General features: G+C 42.5%; 2 protein-coding genes across 2 annotated transcripts; one reads left to right on the forward strand and one right to left on the reverse strand.

Annotated features, from left to right (window-relative positions):
* Positions 1-853: 853 nt before the first annotated feature.
* Positions 854-3,125, forward strand: chchd4a (coiled-coil-helix-coiled-coil-helix domain containing 4a). Its single transcript, XM_073468640.1, has 3 exons — positions 854-1,005; positions 1,481-1,579; positions 1,919-3,125. The coding sequence occupies exons 1-3, from the start codon at positions 984-986 to the stop codon at positions 2,278-2,280; spliced, it is 483 nt and encodes a 160-aa protein (XP_073324741.1). The 5' UTR covers positions 854-983; the 3' UTR covers positions 2,281-3,125.
* Positions 3,126-3,880: 755 nt separating this feature from the next.
* On the reverse strand, positions 3,881-10,554 carry LOC140998592 (netrin-4). The gene is made up of 10 exons (XM_073468919.1): positions 10,479-10,554; positions 8,615-9,105; positions 7,919-8,239; positions 7,488-7,614; positions 7,180-7,368; positions 6,749-6,965; positions 6,495-6,622; positions 4,469-4,537; positions 4,159-4,329; positions 3,881-4,017 (listed from the first exon to the last, which is right to left on the reverse strand). The coding sequence occupies exons 1-10, from the start codon at positions 10,552-10,554 to the stop codon at positions 3,881-3,883; spliced, it is 1,926 nt and encodes a 641-aa protein (XP_073325020.1).
* Between the last annotated feature and the right edge of the window lie 8,586 nt (positions 10,555-19,140).

Below are 19,140 nucleotides of genomic sequence, written 5' to 3' on the forward strand. Positions count from 1 at the left end.
CTAATCACAGACGAGACTCCTTCCTGAGGAAAAGGAGGAAAAAGAGAGGCTCCCCTTAAATCTTGAATCTTGTGGAATGACAATGTGGGGCTTTCTTTCTTGTTGTGACCAGTTAATGAAATGTCTTAAGGTGTGTTAATGGTCAGCCTTGAAAGTAATGAAACATGCAGCTTTTTCATTGATTACAAAAAACGTTAGTTTTAGGCTCATGTTGTTGCAAACGCCAGAGGACAGAAAACATGGGCACCACCACCATGTTGGCCTTATCCTCACTATGATCAATAAGCACCTGTGAGGTCCATAACAAGTCCACTGCCAGCAGATGGCAGTACATCTTACATTCAACAAAAATCTGTCTGTTCATATATATACATTATATATATATATTAGTTGATCTACTGCTGCTCTACCATGAAAGTCACATACTTTACAAAGGAACATAAACCTCAATTAATCCATGTAGTTCAGGTTTTATTTGTTGAGACTCATCCTGACACTCACACGCTGTGATGATCATCGCTCTGAAACATTTTTAAAGACTCAAAAGCAACATAATTTCTTGTGTTTTTTCAATTGGAACAAATAATTTCATTTAAGATTATTCTCAAACACAATGCATTTTAATTTCCCCCCTTTTAAAACACATACAGTATATACATAAAACACGTACAAGTGCGGAAATTATTGTAGACATTTTATGGTTTAATTAAACGGAAAACATTCTTATTACACTTTAAAGGCGGTTATGATATATATGTTGTCTTGTTTTTAATATATTTTAATTTTTAATTTTACTTTTTACAAAAGAGCGGGTGACGTCACTATTGTGCGCCCACATGTGGACAGGTCAGAGGGGATAACGGGGCTGTTGGACGCCGGGTAGCCTGTCAAATGAAATCCTCGCAGTTGTTGAGTAATTTCTGTCAGACTGGTCATCTTTTACCGCGGAGTACGAGGCTCGACGTACAGCAACACCGGCAGACATGTCATACTGCAGGCAAGAAGGTAATGACGGTCTTATTTCATTCATTTTTACTCCATGGCAGAGCAATGTCACCGAGCGAGCCACCATGCTAGGCTAACTCTCTAGAAACAGCGTTAATTTAGATAACAGTAGGTTAGCCACCGGGCTAGGTGCGGGAAGACTAAGCCTCCAGCAATAGCAAACATAGGTATATAATAGCGTCTGGCTTTGTAAAGGCTTAATACACAGGTCCTGCAGTATTTTGAGACGTATTTTAAGTCACTAGCATTGTTGAGACTGTCAGGGCTAGCTAACGCAGAGCAGGTTAACCCAAGTTAAGGGTGCTTGTATACTGCGCCCCCCGGGGTCACTGACAAGCAAACAGTACAGCTATACTTTACTTGTGGTATTAGAAGTAAATAAGCATTATACATGAAATCCTGCACCGGGTTTTCGGGGTGTGTACTTTGACAATGTATTATAATCCATGTTGTTGTTGTGGTTTTTGTCATTTAGGTAAAGATCGCATCATCTTTGTGACCAAGGAAGACCATGAGACACCCAGCAACGCTGAGCTCATTGCAGAGGACCCAGATGACCCTTATGAGGAACAAGGTCAGTCATTTAGTCTGTGTGGGAAAAAGTAGATCTGACCCATATCTCGGTTGGCCAATATCTGCCTGTCACAGATAGATCAGTATCAGCATATATGTTGTCCAATATGTGTCAGTAAGAAAACTGACAGTGAAGTTTCCTGTTTCAGTGCACTGATGTCATTTTGGACAACAAGTTTATTACTGAACTTTATTCCTGCCTAGATGACATGTGTATCTTTTTCACAAATGTTCTATAATCAAATTGGAAGGATCATTACAAAAAATCATTTTGGCTCTGTTCCTTATCTCATAAATGTATTCTGTTAATTTACTTCTGTCTGGCTTCCTGTTTCTTTAGGTCTGATCCTGCCAAATGGAGACATCAACTGGAACTGCCCGTGCCTGGGCGGCATGGCCAGCGGACCTTGTGGCTCTCAGTTCAAAGAGGCCTTTTCCTGCTTCCACTACAGTAAGGAAGAGGTGAAGGGCTCAGAGTGCATTGACAACTTCCGTAATATGCAGGAGTGCATGCAGAGGTACCCAGAGCTCTATCCTCAGGAGGAAGATAAAGCAGAGTCCAACTCTGGTTCTGCCTCCGGCGCCCCCACTGAGGGCTCTGCCTTACCCCCTGAAACTGACTCTATCCCAGCCTCTTCAGCACCTGAGTTGGCTGTCTCATCTGACAGCACGTTGCCTACAGATGACCAGACTGCCAGCTAAGCTCACTCATTTCTCATCCAGGCTCTTGTTCTCTGAGTACAAGCACTGCCCAGCATAAAGACTCTCCTTGATGAGTTCTGTTTGGTCTCTTCTCCTGTTTAAGCCAACGTAGAGGGTTTACTGACATAGCTTTGACCCTCAGGGGCAAGGACTTTGTGAACGCAGAGAAATGTAGTACAAACGTATAGGCTGCTTTGTTTGCTGCACAGTTAAATATCATCGAATAATATATTTTAATGACAGCGGGCCAAGCTATTTGCTGCAGGGACATTAGCTGAAAGATTCACTCTATATGCAATAGAAATTTAATTTAATTTGCGTGTTCTCATATCAAACAGGAGAGCTGTTAACAATCATTATGTGTGTTGTCCTGTTAATGTCAACTTAGCACTGATTTGTCACTAATAATTGCATTTGTCAGAGATCTTAAGACTCTACCTTGACTCAGTTTTGACTCTTACAGTAGAATCTCTTTGCTTTCCATCACTTGAAAGACCAAAACACAGATCATTTGGAAGAAAACAAAGCTACTGTCACAGCTTCTGTTCAGTGAACATTGCATTGATAGTAACACGTTTGTAACTGTGTTTGTCGAAACTTCAGGGTCTCCATCTGCATCTGTTGCCGTATGAACAATGGTCGTTGTTTATATTAATTATCTCTGTATCTGGCCTAGACCAAAGTGGTTTGTCACTGCATAAATGTTGTCTTAACACTGTCTACTGTCTATGATTTGGTGCTGTCGTCACCATTCGGTGTCATTCAGGCCTTAAAAGACTTGATGGGTTTTTCTCAAACCACTGTCCAACAATGTCCAGATTAAAATGACCGTCGAACAATCTCAACTTCTCTCTCACTTTTGTCCTTTTACAGTCAAAGCATGACACCCTCTTATGCCATCAATTTTTGTCTTCACACATTGACAGTCTCAGTTTTATGAAAGCTTGAATCACTACAATTGGCAAGAAGATTTACCAGTTGAGGGAAATGAGTGACTGAGCCACACCATCATGTTTTACAGCCTTGTGTCATTACATTGCTTGTATATTTGGAATGTAAGCATTTTATTGAACCCAAATTATATAGATTTACTTTTCAAAAAGTGATATATTTACAATTTATAACACAAATATATGATATTGAAAGAACTGAACTGAAAATCTGGCCGGTCCCATATTTAATCTTTTGTACATTGCTTTTCGCCAGTAAAAATAAAAAATAAAACATTGATGAAGAAATTTGTTAGACACCAATCTTGATAAATCGAGGTATTTACCAACATGGAACTAGACCTGAACTTAGAATGCTTATCAGCTTTAAATGCCCTGGAAAATAAATCTGAAGTGCAAATAAAGCCTTTAATGTCAGGTACACCTTATTAAATATGACCACACAATCTGTCTTTATTTTGTGTTGCACACCCACACATTGTGGGTACCTTGACTCATCAAGAGTGTGACTCTTGGATAATTCCCCCTGATGATTCAACATGTTGTCCAGTGGTTTTTTTTTGTCCCTTTTCTGTATTTGTTTTGCACTGATGCCTACATTTCCATGTGAAATCCTCTGAAGTGCGAGCTGCCTTTTTGGATTATATAATTCATGGACATCCATTCCTCAGGCCCTCTGATATAAGTAGACCCAGTCTTGGTGTCCATGGGACCACCACACTCTGCATGGTGACCAGCAGACGGCCTGTCCTGGCCTCCTCTGGGCCTGCTAGCAGGTAGTCCATACCTAGTGAGAAAGGTAAGACATTTTAAATTGATTTAAACCTAATTCTGAATGTATCCCTTTAGTGTTAGTATGATATATTCTAACTTTGTTGGGTTGGCTCAAAATCTGTGCATATATCACAAACTTTGGAACATGTCTTACCTGGGTTTAGAATAGGACAGGTGCAGCCACGGCTGGTCCAGGACAAAGGATAGATGCTGACGGTCCCCAGGTTGAGCGCCACTTGTCCTGATTGAAGGACTTTACGGACTTTTACCTGCACTTCTGCGTGGCTGCCTTTGTCATGAGCAGACAGCACACTGGCCTTGATTACTGTCATGGGCAACACAGAAAGACAGACAGCAGATTGAGAAGGTAATTAGAGGCAATAGCCCCGGCAATCTTAAATATAATTTATGTTAATTTATAAAAACTGTTTTTAAACAAGTGAAAATTGTACTTTTTTTCTCACCATAATCATGTTTGGTCTTACAGAGGTCAGACACACTTCGCAGCTTCTTCTCCTTACAGCTACACTTTCCTGTGTACAGACACTGAGTTATGCTCTCATCCATAATTGCACTGTATGAAACACAGTGATCCCACAGTTTGAGGGCTTGCAAATCAGATTGCCATCACAGGTAATGGACGACACAGCAGTACGATAATTACGTTATAGACGTATCATACATATGTTATCGTATGTATATGATATATGGACATGACCTCGGACATGGCCCAAGGGAAAGTGGCACAAACTGGTTTGGCAGTACAGTTAACAGTTACAGTTTGCTTGTTAAGAAAGACTATACACATGTGCCAAATGTTTAATATTTATAGTTAGGGATATAGGGATAGTTCGGATTTTTTGACATGAAGTTGTATGACATCCTCACCATCAGTGTCGTGCATCAGCAGTGACTTTTCCCCCACTGCGTCCTGTGAGCCGAGGTCTGTCCCACTGTTGTTGATGAAGAAAGTAGTTACGGCTAGTTTGCGGGGCCACGAAGATAAAGCGTTTTGCTTCAAAAAACAATATCCGTTCAAAAGAGTAAAACATTTGCATCACAAAATCGTTTACGACAAAAAAGTCAGACCTCACGATCACCTGGCACTATTTCCCCTCCCTTCGTATCACTGCGCGCTTCCGCCTGTTGACACACGGCACCGCTCCGTCAGCTGTTTCACGGTGTTTACATGCTCGGATGTGCGAGAGAGCTAACGTGAGAGCTAACGTGAGTACTAGTGAGATTATTAGACAAGAGGATATATAAAAATGGTGCGGATTTGCGATTATCCGGGTTGCAACAACAAAGATCACACCAAGTCGCCGTATATATTTCACCGCTTTCCTGTCACGGACATTGCTATTAGGCAACTTTGGCTTCTTGCCATAGGCTTGAACATTGAAGCGAGACTGCCAAGGGTGAAAAAGCTTCGTGTGTGTAGTGCACACTTCAGCAAGGACGATTATGTTCCTACACGCCCAGGAAAGAGGAAGAAACATGTTTTGAAGAGCGCTGCTGTGCCACGACCCCAGGTAATAACAACTATCTACAAGCTAAAGATGGTGCCTTTTTATATGATGACTGTTATTATTATTGTCAGCAACTATGTACTGTCTGTACAGGTCCAACTTCAGCTTGGACCGCTTCTCTGTCTCTCTCCTCTCTCTCTGCCCGTTCTAACTCTATTTGACGAAGCTCGGTGTCTGTGTATTCGGGTTCATAAAGATATCCCTTTGGCTCTGTGGTAAAAGGAATGTCTTCATCACTCGTTTCGTAGTCAGACATATTTACGTTTACCATCCGAGCGTGTAAACACCTTGAAACAGCTGACGGAGCGGTGCCGTGTGTCAACAGGCGGAAGCGCGCAGTGATACGAAGGGAGGGGAAATAGTGCCAGGTGATCGTGAGGTCTGACTTTTTTGTCGTAAACGATTTTTTGATGCAAATGTTTTACTCTTTTGAACGGATATTGTTTTTTGAAGCAACACGCTTTATCTTCGTGACCCCGCAAACTAGCCATAACTACTTTCTTCAGCAACAACAGCGGGACAGACCTCGGCTCACAGGACGCAGTGGGGGAAAAGTCACTGCTGATGCACGACACTGATGGTGAGGATGTCATACAACTTCATGTCAAAAAATCCGAACTATCCCTTTAAGTGCAATATGTGTTAATAAAGCCAGAGAGTCCATTTTATTTATTGTGTTGGTTGTGTGTTTTTATTTTATTTATGTTTTTCTGTTGTTGTTTCAAATTTTTTAATGTTTTATACATTCTTATTCCAATATCTGGATATTCTAAAAAATTTAAAGTTGATTGCTCTTTGAAAGGATGTACGTATTATGAAGATTATATTACTATACTATTATGTTATCATTATATCAGTGTTATAAAATGGTCTTAAAGTGACAATAATATTGTTTATCGCAATTATTGTTCAAAAAAAGTAATTATCCTGACAGACCTAAGTGTATTGTTACAGCACTCACCTGTGTAATGCAGAGCAGAGACTGCAAGCTCCTTTGACCACTGTACCTCTTCTTCAATTGTGAACATGTGATCCAGATCAGGGATTTTTCCACCGATGGGCACATTGAACACCTGATTATTTGAGTAGCTGCAAAAGCAGAATGGAACCCATCAGGTCAAAGTTCACTGTTAGTAATTAACTACACTGAGTTTAATTTTTAGCCTCTGTGTTGATGTGTTAAGAATTTGGCTGTGGATTAAGCAAATAACTAACCTGTCCAAACACTGCCCAGTGGTTGGATCACAGCTGTGAGGGCAGGCACAGGGTTTACAGCCCTCATCCCCTAAACCCCAATAGCCAGGCAGGCAGTGGCTGCAGGCTGTGCCCCCTACACCAGATTTGCAGTGGCACTGCCCGCTCCTAGGGTGGCACCAGGGTCCCTCCTCTCCAGCACGAGGAGGCAAAGATCCCTGTGGATCACACCAGCAGCCTGAGAAACAGAGAGTTAAGACATTAGATTTTCTCCTCTTTTATTTTCAAATTATGACTTTACAAACATATTCCAGCAGATGGAGCTATAAGACATTATGGTTCTGTTTCATTTTCCCTAACTTTGAATTATTTGGAAGCCCCTTCATTTTGCTTTTCTGACCCATTGAAAACACATTAGCCAATCCAGGCCTCTCTCCTGTTTTGTGTCTTACGTGTGCAGGCGTGGGGGGAGTTGAGGGGCAGGGATGGGTAGCGGTAGTAGCCTTGGCGACAGCGCTGGCACCTGCGCCCGACAGTGTTGTGCCTGCAGTCATCGCAAACGCCCCCACTGGTGCCACCGGAGGAAAGCCATGCCCGCTGAGAGAAGTGACAGCTATCTGCGTGACCGTGGCACTGGCACCCTGAAATCACAGAGGAGTGACATCACAGCAGTCAGAGAGAGGAGAGAGAGACAAAGTGAGGCCATCGGGGTGAGGAGGAGCGATGAGTCAGCAACATGAGTATCCACTGACTCACTTACTCTGACACGGCTTGGACTCCCCACTGCTGCTGTTGGCAGGCCTCCAGGGACGATCGTTGTAGAGCGGGGCACACTTCTCGCAGTGCTCCCCTGCTGTGTGGTGAGTACACAGACACCTGCCAGACACCTGGAAGACACATCTGGGGCTGCTCAGTTACTTCACCTACATTAGCAGACATTACAGACACCTGCTGTCTAGATCTATAAATCTAAAATAGATCCAGCAGGTCAATCAAAAGCCCTTTAAGTGGTGACTTTTCCATTAGTAAGTACATTTTACATCTGCACCTGACATCCTGACACGTGTTTTACAAGGCTGTAATAGAACACAGGCCAAAGGAAACTGACAGAGACTTTCACTCAGAGTCTCTTTATCACTGACTGTTGTTCTTTAACTTAGAAGCACACCTACACACACAAAAAACACTCACCATGTTACTGTCCTTCATTGTGTCTTGGCTGTTGTTGTGTGGTACACAATACTCTGCATGTCCATGACACAGGCAGGTCCCTCTAGCCAGTAAAGTGTAAATAGCGTAAGGTGCTGAGGCTGGGCTTTCTGTGGTGGATGTGGTGGTCAGATCTGAGGGTGTGGGGCTCGTCTGCTCTACAGGGAGGTTTACAGGTGCCGGACATGTTTGAGCTTTTAGCAGTCTGATGCGGAGGTTAGTGAGGGTGAGGCGGGCGAGGACCTCCGGACTGTACAGGTCCAGTGTTTTAACACTGATGGGGTCCAATGTCCGTAATATTACCTGGGAGGAGAAAAAGAGTAGATTTGCAATGATTTATTGATTATTTGTGAATCACCAACTATTCTGACAATCGATTTAAGTAAAAAAAAAAAGTCCAAGTTCTCTGATTTTAGCTTTTTAAACTTGAATATTATCTGGTCTCTTTACTCCTCTATGACAGTAAACTGAATATATTTGGGTTGTGGACAAAACAAGACATTTGTGGACATCATCTTGGGCATTTTTCAACATTTTCTGACATTTTTGAGACCAAATAACAAATTGATTAATGAGAAAGAAATGTGCGGATTAATCAAAAATAAAGAGCACTTATCAGCACTATATCAAACACTGAAGATAATAAATTGCATCTTTCTGCATATTCTCTTACTGTACCTCTCCCCCACTGCAGGGTGTAGCGCTGGTGTATCTGGTTGTACACAAAGAGCCTGGCTGAGTAAAATCATTAGGTAGACCAAACTCCATGCTGCAATTGTGCGCAAAGAGCTTAAGGGCCTCCCAGGTCTTCCCAAAGTCAGCTGAACGTTCGACAGCCATGGCAGCAGGCCGAGGTGACCTGAACACCAAAACAACATGGGACAGACAGAACTGTGTTTCCAGGTCCAACCGGATCTCATCCTGCTGCTCCCGCGTGGTGGTGCCTGCACCTGATGCCCACCAGGTATCCGGATGCAAGAAAGGGTCGTCAGTCATGTGAGCTGGAGGGTGGGTGTCCTCGGAACAGAGGTGGGGGGTCACAGAAGGATGGAGGCCAGAGCTCCTGTTGGAGGAGCTGTTCCCACAGCAGCTAGAGAGGGTGAAGAGGGTCCTGCCACTCGCCAGGTTCCCTATGGGTGGACTACAGGCATGGTCCACACATCTGGAAACTGATGCAGAGGGTGATGTTAGAGAAAATATCTGCATTCAGATCAGTGTTTTACCAGTTTTATTGCAGGTGACATAAAAAGGCTTCTAAAACAAGCACTTTCCAGCACTTACATCGTGGCAGACTCGAGCAGTAATGGAATATAACTTCAAGTACATTCCCTCAAGTACTGTACTTAAATCCAATTTTGAGGAATTTGTACTTTACTTACTTACTTTCTGCTACTTTATACTTCCACTCCACTAAATTTTGGAGGCAAATATTGTACTTATGACTCCACTACACTTATTTGATAACTTTAGTTACTAGTTTCTTTGTAGATTGCATGCTGCATCAGAGCCAAAGAGAGTACATGTATATTTTAGTGGCAGTTGAATAAAAAATGAAACACTGATTCCGATCAGAAGATGCTGAATATTGGATCCTATAATCAACCAGACCGATAATCAGTACACAGTATATACTTTACATAACTGATAACATAAATGTATGTATATGTATATGTATTTACTTTTACTTGTACTTTTGATACTTAAATGCATTAAATATCAGATACTTAGACTTGGACTTTTACTCAAGTACTATTCATATAGGTGACATTCACTTTTACCAAAGTAATATTATACTGATATCTTCACTTTGACTCAAGTATGACTTTTAGGTACTTTTTAAAACACTGGACTCAAGTAATTGTGGCCTGGACTTGAGTCACTGAAAATAAAAGATAAAATAAAAATAAAAGACTTGACACTCGACTTGGACATTAAAGACTTGACCTAACTTGAGACATGAAATTCAATTCAAATACCAATTGCCAATAATATCATCATTAGACAGGTTATGGTTATCTTGACACAACCTGTGACTTGACTTTCCTCAGAAAAACATGACTTGAGACTTGGACCAAATGACTTGAGTCACATGCCTGCATCATGGACAAAACTGGAGTCCTCTTCATTGTGTCTGCCATGAATATTTAATTTTCCTGACCATTGTGCCACTGATGCTTGTTCTGATGTGACACAGAATCCTGTTCTCTCCTCCCTGACAGCATTGATACTCTCAGGTTACATGTAATGGACACAAGGCAGCAGCACTATCGAGTTTATCATGAATGACCTTTACTTCACTGTTAGGTCACCAGAAACAAATAAAATGTCACCTTGCAAATGACGAAGCATAAGAAATCATTAGGTCATCAATTGCATGAATAATGAGTCACTATTTATGTCTGCCCAATCGATCCTATAGCCTAACCACAAGAGGTCAAACGAGAAGGCAAGTTTAGCCACAGTGACACAACTGATTCACAGAAACATCATCAACTGCAGCAGAGCTGATGATGATGATGATGATGATGACGGTGCGCCTCACCTGCTCCGCTCCGCGTCACAACCACAAACAGCCAACAGAGCACCACCAGCACCTGATGTCGACCTTTGCCAAGCATACTAAAGACTCTCATCCTTGTTTCTGTTGTGTTTACAACATACACGGAGCGATAAACGCCTTCCAGCAGAGATTAGTCCCAACATTATGTGGAGCCTATGGAACGGACAAGCGCATTTCCCTGCCAATTACGCAATGCGCAAAGCGTATTTGTCCGATGTCCTGCAAGAAAAAATCCTCGATGAGAGAAGTTCAGAGCATCTTCAGGAACAGCTAGGACATCCCTCTGACTGACGTGGTTTGTGCGCTCCTTTTGCAGCAAAATATAGATCACTGGTTTGTCCAAGAACGAACGAAATGTTACTAATCTCCATTTGACATATGCTTGTCTTCATCCATTTTGCGCAATAATAATTATCTGTGTTTTAGGCGGAACAGATTAAACTGATAGACCCTTTTCTTTGCTAATTAATTAATGTTGTTTCCATTAATTCACAGCCAACCCGAGAGCTCCGTGTCCCGGCCAAGTCGAGCGCTCTACGCGTTTACGCACAGGAGAGGAGTGTGCGCTCTATTTATCCACGGTCCACCCCGCCCACACACATACACACACACACTGTCAGGACGTTGTACCGCAACAACAACACTAAACCAAACGGAAGATTTTCCTCCACACTTTCATCCACCGGGATTCTGTAAAGTCTCGTGCGCAGAGGAGGACAGATTCGCGCCTTGCACGATGTTGTTAATGTGAACCAGCCGCACAGCGCATACCGGCTACACCAGGTCCCTCCACTAACCAGGGCCTCGTAATAGGCCAAGGAAATTAGTTTATCTGCTCCTGCCCTCCTGTTTTTCAGCGGCAGTAATTCCAAGTTACAGGTCTCTTTGAAGTCTGGCAGGAAGAAACCTGAGCAGGGAGACAAAAATAGTCCTCAGTGCAGTTATTTGCAGCCTGATGGCGCATTGTGGCACCAAAAGAATCTGACAGCTTGGACTTTAATGCAAATGACTTGGACAGGAGGAAAGAATTCACCCATCTGTCCGCTCCGCCATTCTTCATTATAACAGTGGAAAATAAACACATGGCCTGATACACGACAGTCTTTCTTTTTAGACTCTTTTTAACCACACATGTCAGGCCCTTCACTGAGCCTGATGTATTCCCCCCACCTCAGAGTTGGAGGATAAACACCATGTCTCTTCAGTTTTATGGCTCAACTTCAAATACAGGCGGCTCAGAAAATTGGAAGAGACGCACAGAATTGGATTGGTTTCCATAAATGTCTTTAATGCCATACAAATTGTTTACAGACCTGCCTGCTAGCTCTCCCCAGAGTGGAAGACAAAAAGAGAATCACTGAGGGATGACATATGTGCCGATGATGTGTGTTATGTGTTTCTAACAGAAAATACAATATGATGTTTAGAAGGAGCAGCCAGCAGTGTTTGTCCCAGTCATCAATCCTCATTAATCTGACGTTTGTCCATCTGTATTGATTTTAAATATATCTCACAAGTTTTTATCCCCTTTTCCTCAATCTCTCAACTCATATATCACTCCATCTCCATCCGCTGTACATTTGTCTTCATTCACCCCACGCTGGTCTTTCCTTTCATCCTCCTGCTCTGTGCTCTAACACCAGCTATAGTGTCTGGTAGGCCTCCACATAATAAAAACCCCAGAGGCTTTTCTCCATCTTCTCTCATCTCACAGTTTCTCCTTTCGTCTCACTCCAGTGGTGCAGTATATGCTAAGAATAGCTTTATAGGAGATTAGGGCGATGCTGTTTATGAGGGATTAGCTGTTATCTGGTGATGTTAGAGGCATACATAGTTTCTGACTGCTTTTGAACTGATTTACAGTCAAGCTCCAGCTCAGGGGAACACACGGAAATGAGATTCCCATCTTTTCACAGGTTGCAGGATGGGAGGACCTGTGTGCGTTTGTGTGTTTAAGGAGGAGGGATAATGGATAAAACATAGAGTCAGATCATCAGTGTGGTCCAGCTGTGGTTTTGCTTTCGCTGAGAGAATCGGGCTGGTTCTGGGAGAAGTTCTTACTGTATGTGTGATATCTGATTTCTGCAAAGGCAGCAAAACTGCAGGTTTCAGTAAATATAAGTGTTTGAGGTTTGAGGTCAAGGTTTGCAGCAGAGCCATAAACCATTTTAAGAGCAGCTCAAGTGCAAATAAACTACGTTTGGTCGCTCATTTTGGCTCCAAAATGCAAAACACATTGGATTCTTAATTGAGTAAATTGTAATTAAGGGTAATTTTCTGTGATGTAGGAATGCAGAGCTGGCCGCATCCAATAAAGTTCTTGTTTAGAGCATATCAAGCAGGATAAACAACAGAATCCACACCGCAGTTCTCAACACGTGTTACATTCCCAGTGCTGAAAGAAAAATGTCCATTTCTTTTTATTCCTTCTAGCCAATACTTTCTGTCAATGTTCAGCATGTATCTTCATCATGGCCCCCAGCTGTGAGAGGTCAAATACCAGCCAGGAGAAGGTCACAGGGATCTCCTACCTGCCCCATGACTGCCTCTCTAATTGCTCCTCTTTTTGTCATTTACAGGGCTTAATGGGGGCCGGGGGTTAGAGAGCTGGGGTCAGACGAACAGGGACTCCCCCTTCCTGCCCTTCTAATCCTCAGTGTTTGTCCAGGCTGCTCATATGTGTGTGTGTCGAGCACACAGTGTCACTCCACACTTTGCCATCTCCACGTCTTCCCTGGGTCTTTGTGTTCTACATGTCAGCTCGTATAGGTTCCTCCGGGGATGAAGAGGATTAGGCTGCTTCCTTAAATGACCCAGGCCAACACGATCAGGCCTCAGTTTGTTCTCCAAATCTATTCAGTTAGTGGTTGTGGATTTGGCAACGATCAAGATTATGCCAGTCTAATTTTAATGTGTTTCAGTTTGTTATGGCGACGCGCAGTAGGATCTCATATGACGTTATCTACTGGCCACAAGAGCAACCAGTAAGTGCCATGGTTAATGGGGTGTGATCCTGTCGAATATTTGAAGAAAGACTCAGGTTTACAGTACGAATCTGTGATATATTGATCCAAGATCCAATGATTATTCTTAAATACTTTGACTACCCTAAAGTCTGTTGGTTGCCAAAGTTTGAGGTTAGAGGCCAAGGTCATAGGTCAACTGCAAAGGTCTAGTTCAAGTCCAATAAAGCCAAGAGGACTGTATTTCTTGAGGATAGTTTGAGTTGGTCTGTTGCTTTAATTTATCATCATTAAAGGTCAACGCAGTTTCATACTGTTTTACTTTGTTTATATTTGGCGGACCCTACCAGCTTTCCAGATTCAAACACTTTTTTCCTCTGAGAACAACTTGTTTATTCAGTAATGGAAAAGACAAATATTTCTGAGTTTGTTTTATTACCTCATTGATTTTGTAAATATTAAAATTCTGAGTTTGAATTTCTTCTCCAAAATTACATCGTGCCCCTGCATGTGCGCATCTACCTGGTGTGTGAGTGCACTTATCTGCCGGCATGCTAGGTTCAGATTGCATGTTTGCTCTTTGATGTGAGAGGATGAATGACACAGATTAAACTGTCAGAGCAGAAAGTGACAGAGGCGAGATGAGGCAGGATGACAAGTCAAGGCCTCCTTGAAGCACTCAGGCAGCTCGCCAAACCAATAATGTTTGCATCTGTGAGCTCTTGTGTGGATTTGTAGGTGTTCGTTCATGGAAGAATTTTGGTCATATACTCTCACGTGTGTGTAAGTGACGGGAAAAATATGCCAAAGCATTTTTTCTTTATTAATTCTTAACAAGGAGGAATGTCCGGAATTTTAAAGAGTGGCTTCAGCTGAGCAATGATGACTTATTTATAGCTGAAACTCCTGTTTAATATTGGACAACAACGTCACCTCCCACCCACAAACGCACTCGCAAACATACGCTCTCACTACTGGCTCCTCCAGTCTTCCATCCCTGTCTGACTCCTTTAAATCTGTTTATGATGTCATCAGCTAAGAAGCTCAAGATTTACTTTTGTGCATCACCAGTTCGCTCACATAAACACGTTGTCACTCTGACACACAAACACATGCAAAGACACGAGTTCTTGACAACTCTTTCTTGGCTTTCCATCGACCACCCACATAAGACAAACTGGAATGCCAGCACACACACTGGTTTTTGTACCACAAAAACACACACAGAAACATGTGTTACAGATTCCGCTTGCTGCTTTCTTACTCTTCCAGCTCATATCTGAAACATCTCAAAGACCTCCAATGGATTCAAAGAAACTGTAGTTTGGCACGTTGAAAAGTGCCGTACAAAAAGTGGCAAACTAGCTGAAAGAAGCTAACCGCCATCAAGTTTGCTTGGGGTCAAAGGTCAGCACAATGAGGCTGGGATCAATGTTGGACACTGATTGGAGTTCAGTTAGATGCAGGGAGCCACAAACATGTTTGTGCTCACATAAATGCAACCCTGCTTCCAAAAAAGTTAGAGATCATTTGCTAATCGTTTCTGATATTTACTTAACTGAAAACAGCAACAAGACAATATTTTGTAATGTTCGACGCCATCAACTTCTGTGATTTTTGTAAATATGCTTATTCTGAATTTGATGCCAGCAACACGTTTCAAACAAGTTGATACATGGGCAACAAAAGACCTTAATCTATATTTTAGACAGCATCCCAACTTTTTTTGAGTCGGGGTTGCCCACACAAACAGTTTTAGTTCTTCATCATTGAGATTCTTCCTCGACATTGAATATTTTTATGGCCCGTGCTGTCTGACTCTGGTTCCCCTCCTAAAAGTCACACTGAGAAATGGAGCAAATGAGAGGAAAAATCAAACGCAGCTGTTTGAGGTCCTGTTCCACAGGTTGGGGGTTCCAGTCTGTCTCTCATGTCTGGCCATTTTGCTGCTTTGAGGCCCTTCTCAACTCATTAAAAAAGTCTTTATTGGGCTTCCAAGAGTCCACCTGTGAGTCACCCGAGCCATGACGGCAACTTCAATGTATAGCCGAGCACAGGGGTCACCATTAAACAACCGTACCTCGCATGACCGGACAGACAAAAATCAAATCTGCGGCCTCGTACAAAATGTCTCCTCTTGCTCTTGTAAAATGTACTGCCACAAAACACTGTGATGTTAACGTGACATTTGCTGCCCTCGTGGTGGTTCTGTTTCATCTATGGACTTACACCAGTGACATTTATTGACCACAGTGGTGTTGTCGCCAGGCTCAGATGCCCTTTAAATGAGACAAAGTGCTTTGAAAATGGAGTGCAGGGATGGGCTTTAGGTTGTAAGTGGTAAGTTTAAATGATTCTTACAATGTGTCCAGGAGCTCTATTTGTTCCTAGCTCCATAGTGTCCAATCAGGAGGAAGACTTTATTGCTCTGTGGCAAAAACTCCCTGCATGTTTTTCACACTTTTTTGCCACAACTAAAAATTACACTCTATTCACACGAAAGCTTAATGAGACTTTACTGGAAACTATAGCATTCCTTCGTATGTTTCCCTTCCTGTGGCGCAAATGCAAAAATAAAATCAAACTGCTACTCAAGGGTGTGCCCACATTTGTGGTCGGATTGTGGGTTTCTGCAGGAGAAAAGAGGTATGTGGAAATATGTGTGACAGCTAAGCCCTCCTGGCTTGCCCAACAATGTGACAGTAAGAGGGAAAGAGCCAGTGTTTGATCACATGAGCCAACATCTGGCCCTCAGGAGGAGCTAAAGTTAGCAGCACATGCTGATGTCATTAGCGTAAAATGGGAGTTGTATTCACAAAGGCATGACCCTCACAACATCCTGATACTGTAAAAGTAGGAGAGAGGGAGGAAGAGGAGTGGATGATTAATATGAAGTTCTCAGGATGAAGAGGGTAGAGGAGGGATTATACATCTGGGTGATTATACAAGTGACTAATATGGATGTTCTTTACAATTGATGTCGAGCCAGATCTTTCATGTCAGCATTTTATCTCCTGCTGGACTGTTAGAGTGAGAAGTGAGGGATAGACGAGTGCAGGGCGGATCAAAGCTGTAACAAAGCTTGTTAGGGTTTAATCAGTTCCACTCACCCGGAGTTGCTGGCCACATCTGTCCGATCCAGTCCCATCACCGTGGTGGGCTCCTGGCTCCAGAGATGGCTGCAGCACTGCCAACCAAACATTGGTAGGCGACCATGTTTTGAGTACCACCACCTCATCAGAGACTTGTGGTTCCTGTGAGGTTTTCTTTGGAACCTCTCCGGCCCGCATCTCCTCACTCATTTAATCGATACCATTAGACATGTGCTGGTGATTAATAGACTGCAGAATGCTTTGTGTGCTGAGACCACTCTGATATGATAATGTCATTTTTAGATGTGGGTTATTTGGACCCTTGGGGAAGTCTTTCATTTGGTTTGGGCTTCCTCAGTGGGTGATGTCATCGCTTTGACTGAGCTCCATTGAGAAGAAGCCAATGAAGCAGAAGACCTCTAACCAAACAATTCAACAGGCCTTTCTTGAGTAGTGACCGCTGCATCTACATTAAGTCCCTCTGTGTGCTTGGATCCACTGTAAAGCATTTTGTTCCTGACTGTCTCACACAGCCAATTACAGTGACGTCACCTCGACCCTCCTGTCCTCACGATCCCAGCCACAGACTACACCTCTTCAGCTACTCATCAGTCCCCTCTTCACCTTAATTTATCCCTGTCTTCGTGGCAGCATGTCCTTTGCAAGTGACACGTGAGGGTCGAGACACATGAGACTATTCATTTGTGCTTGGCTACCCAATCTCAGGCTGCTCTGATGGGTTTCAACTGAAGAGGCTGGGGCCAGGAGCAGGGGCCGCAGTGCATGATGCCTGTGATCTGCCATGGGAAACAGACGAGGTTATGATGCCCTTGTGACCCAGGAGTGTGGAGATCGCATGGGTCAATGGGGTTTCCCCCCTTGTGGACACATTGAGGCTGTCATGAGCGTGGAAGGAGAAGATGGAGGAACAGAAAAGTGTGCATTCCGATCAAATTCCGTTAGCTTATCATTACTGCCATTAGCATCACTATCTTCACCAGTAACAGCATGGGATGTGACTGTTCTGGTGCTGACCTGTGGAGAACAGTGTCATGTGAACTTTTTGTGGTGGTTACGTGAATGTACACACAGTATGAGTACCAATCTCCCAGAGGCTCAAAATGTCTAAGATATATGTACATATCAATCCATTAACAAAATGTATATTCTCCTTTTATTTCTGCTTTCAGATCCAGTTTAAGCTTTTCTGTTCAGAGGACAACCAGGATTTTGCGACTGCTTTGAATGAGAAATGGTTTTACTGAATGAATCACAACTACTACGGAAAAGAACAGTGCTTTTCTACAGGGATAGGCTCATAATTTAATTACTAATGGAATTTATTAATTTAACTTCTCGGGTTACTCTTTGTTCACATCTTCCATCCTGCCTGGCTTCACTCTGGGTTTTCTTACTTGGTAAAAGAAGTATGCAGATCTTTTAGTATAAAAACACTGTTGTAATCTCTAGGCATGAAAGTACTGACAGCAAAATGAAGTTATCTACTGTCAAAGGTATCAGCCACTGTTGAATATTATCAGAACCTGTGACTGGATTACTGATGAATTACTTATTAATTATTAGAAGAATTTTTATGGTGTATCTGCTGGAGGTATAGGTTTAACTATAATACAGGCATACTTTCTAAATTCATCACATGGTCTGTAGACTATTTAAAGCATAAACCTGCAAAGTGTCAACAGCTGTCAAATAATGTAGTGGAGTAAATAGTACTTATATTTCCAGTAGTAACATAAAACTGAAATACTCTTATCAGTTATCAACAAATACCGTCACCCACTTCACGTTATTACAGTTGGTTACCTGAGCAACTAACTGTACTTAACGCCAGTTACATTCTATCGTTACCTTCTAGTTCAGTTTTCTCTGATTCCCTTCTGCTATCATTTCGTCTTTTTGACCTTCGTTTGGTTCTTTTTTTCTGTTTTTCCTCTCGCCTCGCTTCCCAGAAACTGCGTTCATTAAACGGATAGGCTTTTGTTAAAAGCTCTTCCCTTCTTGTCGGTGAAGGACTACTTTCTTCAGTCGCGTTGCTCTGGCTCTCTCGGCCGTTGGCGGAGCTACACGTCTTCGTCTCCATGACAACCGTTGCCGCGTACAACAGTCACATACCGGTAGTTAACTTCCACTTGGAAGAAACTGAGATTGGAAAAGTTCAGCTCGTCAGTATTTAACGTCACAAAGGCCACAACTTATGAGAAAATTAACAGTAAGGTATGTTAACATGATTGCTTCCTGTTGTTTACAAAAATTAATTGGCAGCAAACGTTGCGTACTTAATAGTTTAATGGGACCAATTCAGACAATTATTTGGCAAACTCAAACGGTCGGAACTGCTTTCAGCCATTGTTAGCTAACATACTAACTAGCTAACGCGGAATTATTATTGCAGGTTTTGTAGTAATTTGGCCGGAAGCAGAAACCACTGGATGTTGTTAATCTCCTATTCTCCTTTACAGATTATGAACTAGTTGGGTTAAGCGTCAAGAGTTTTTGAAAGCAGTAACAGGATTGAATCCGTGCTCAGTTGTTCATACATAAATTATTCTATTCCTGCTTATGTAGAAG

The sequence above is a fragment of the Pagrus major genome, chromosome 6 (assembly GCF_040436345.1).
Source record: "Pagrus major chromosome 6, Pma_NU_1.0".
Classification (NCBI taxonomy): domain Eukaryota; kingdom Metazoa; phylum Chordata; class Actinopteri; order Spariformes; family Sparidae; genus Pagrus; species Pagrus major.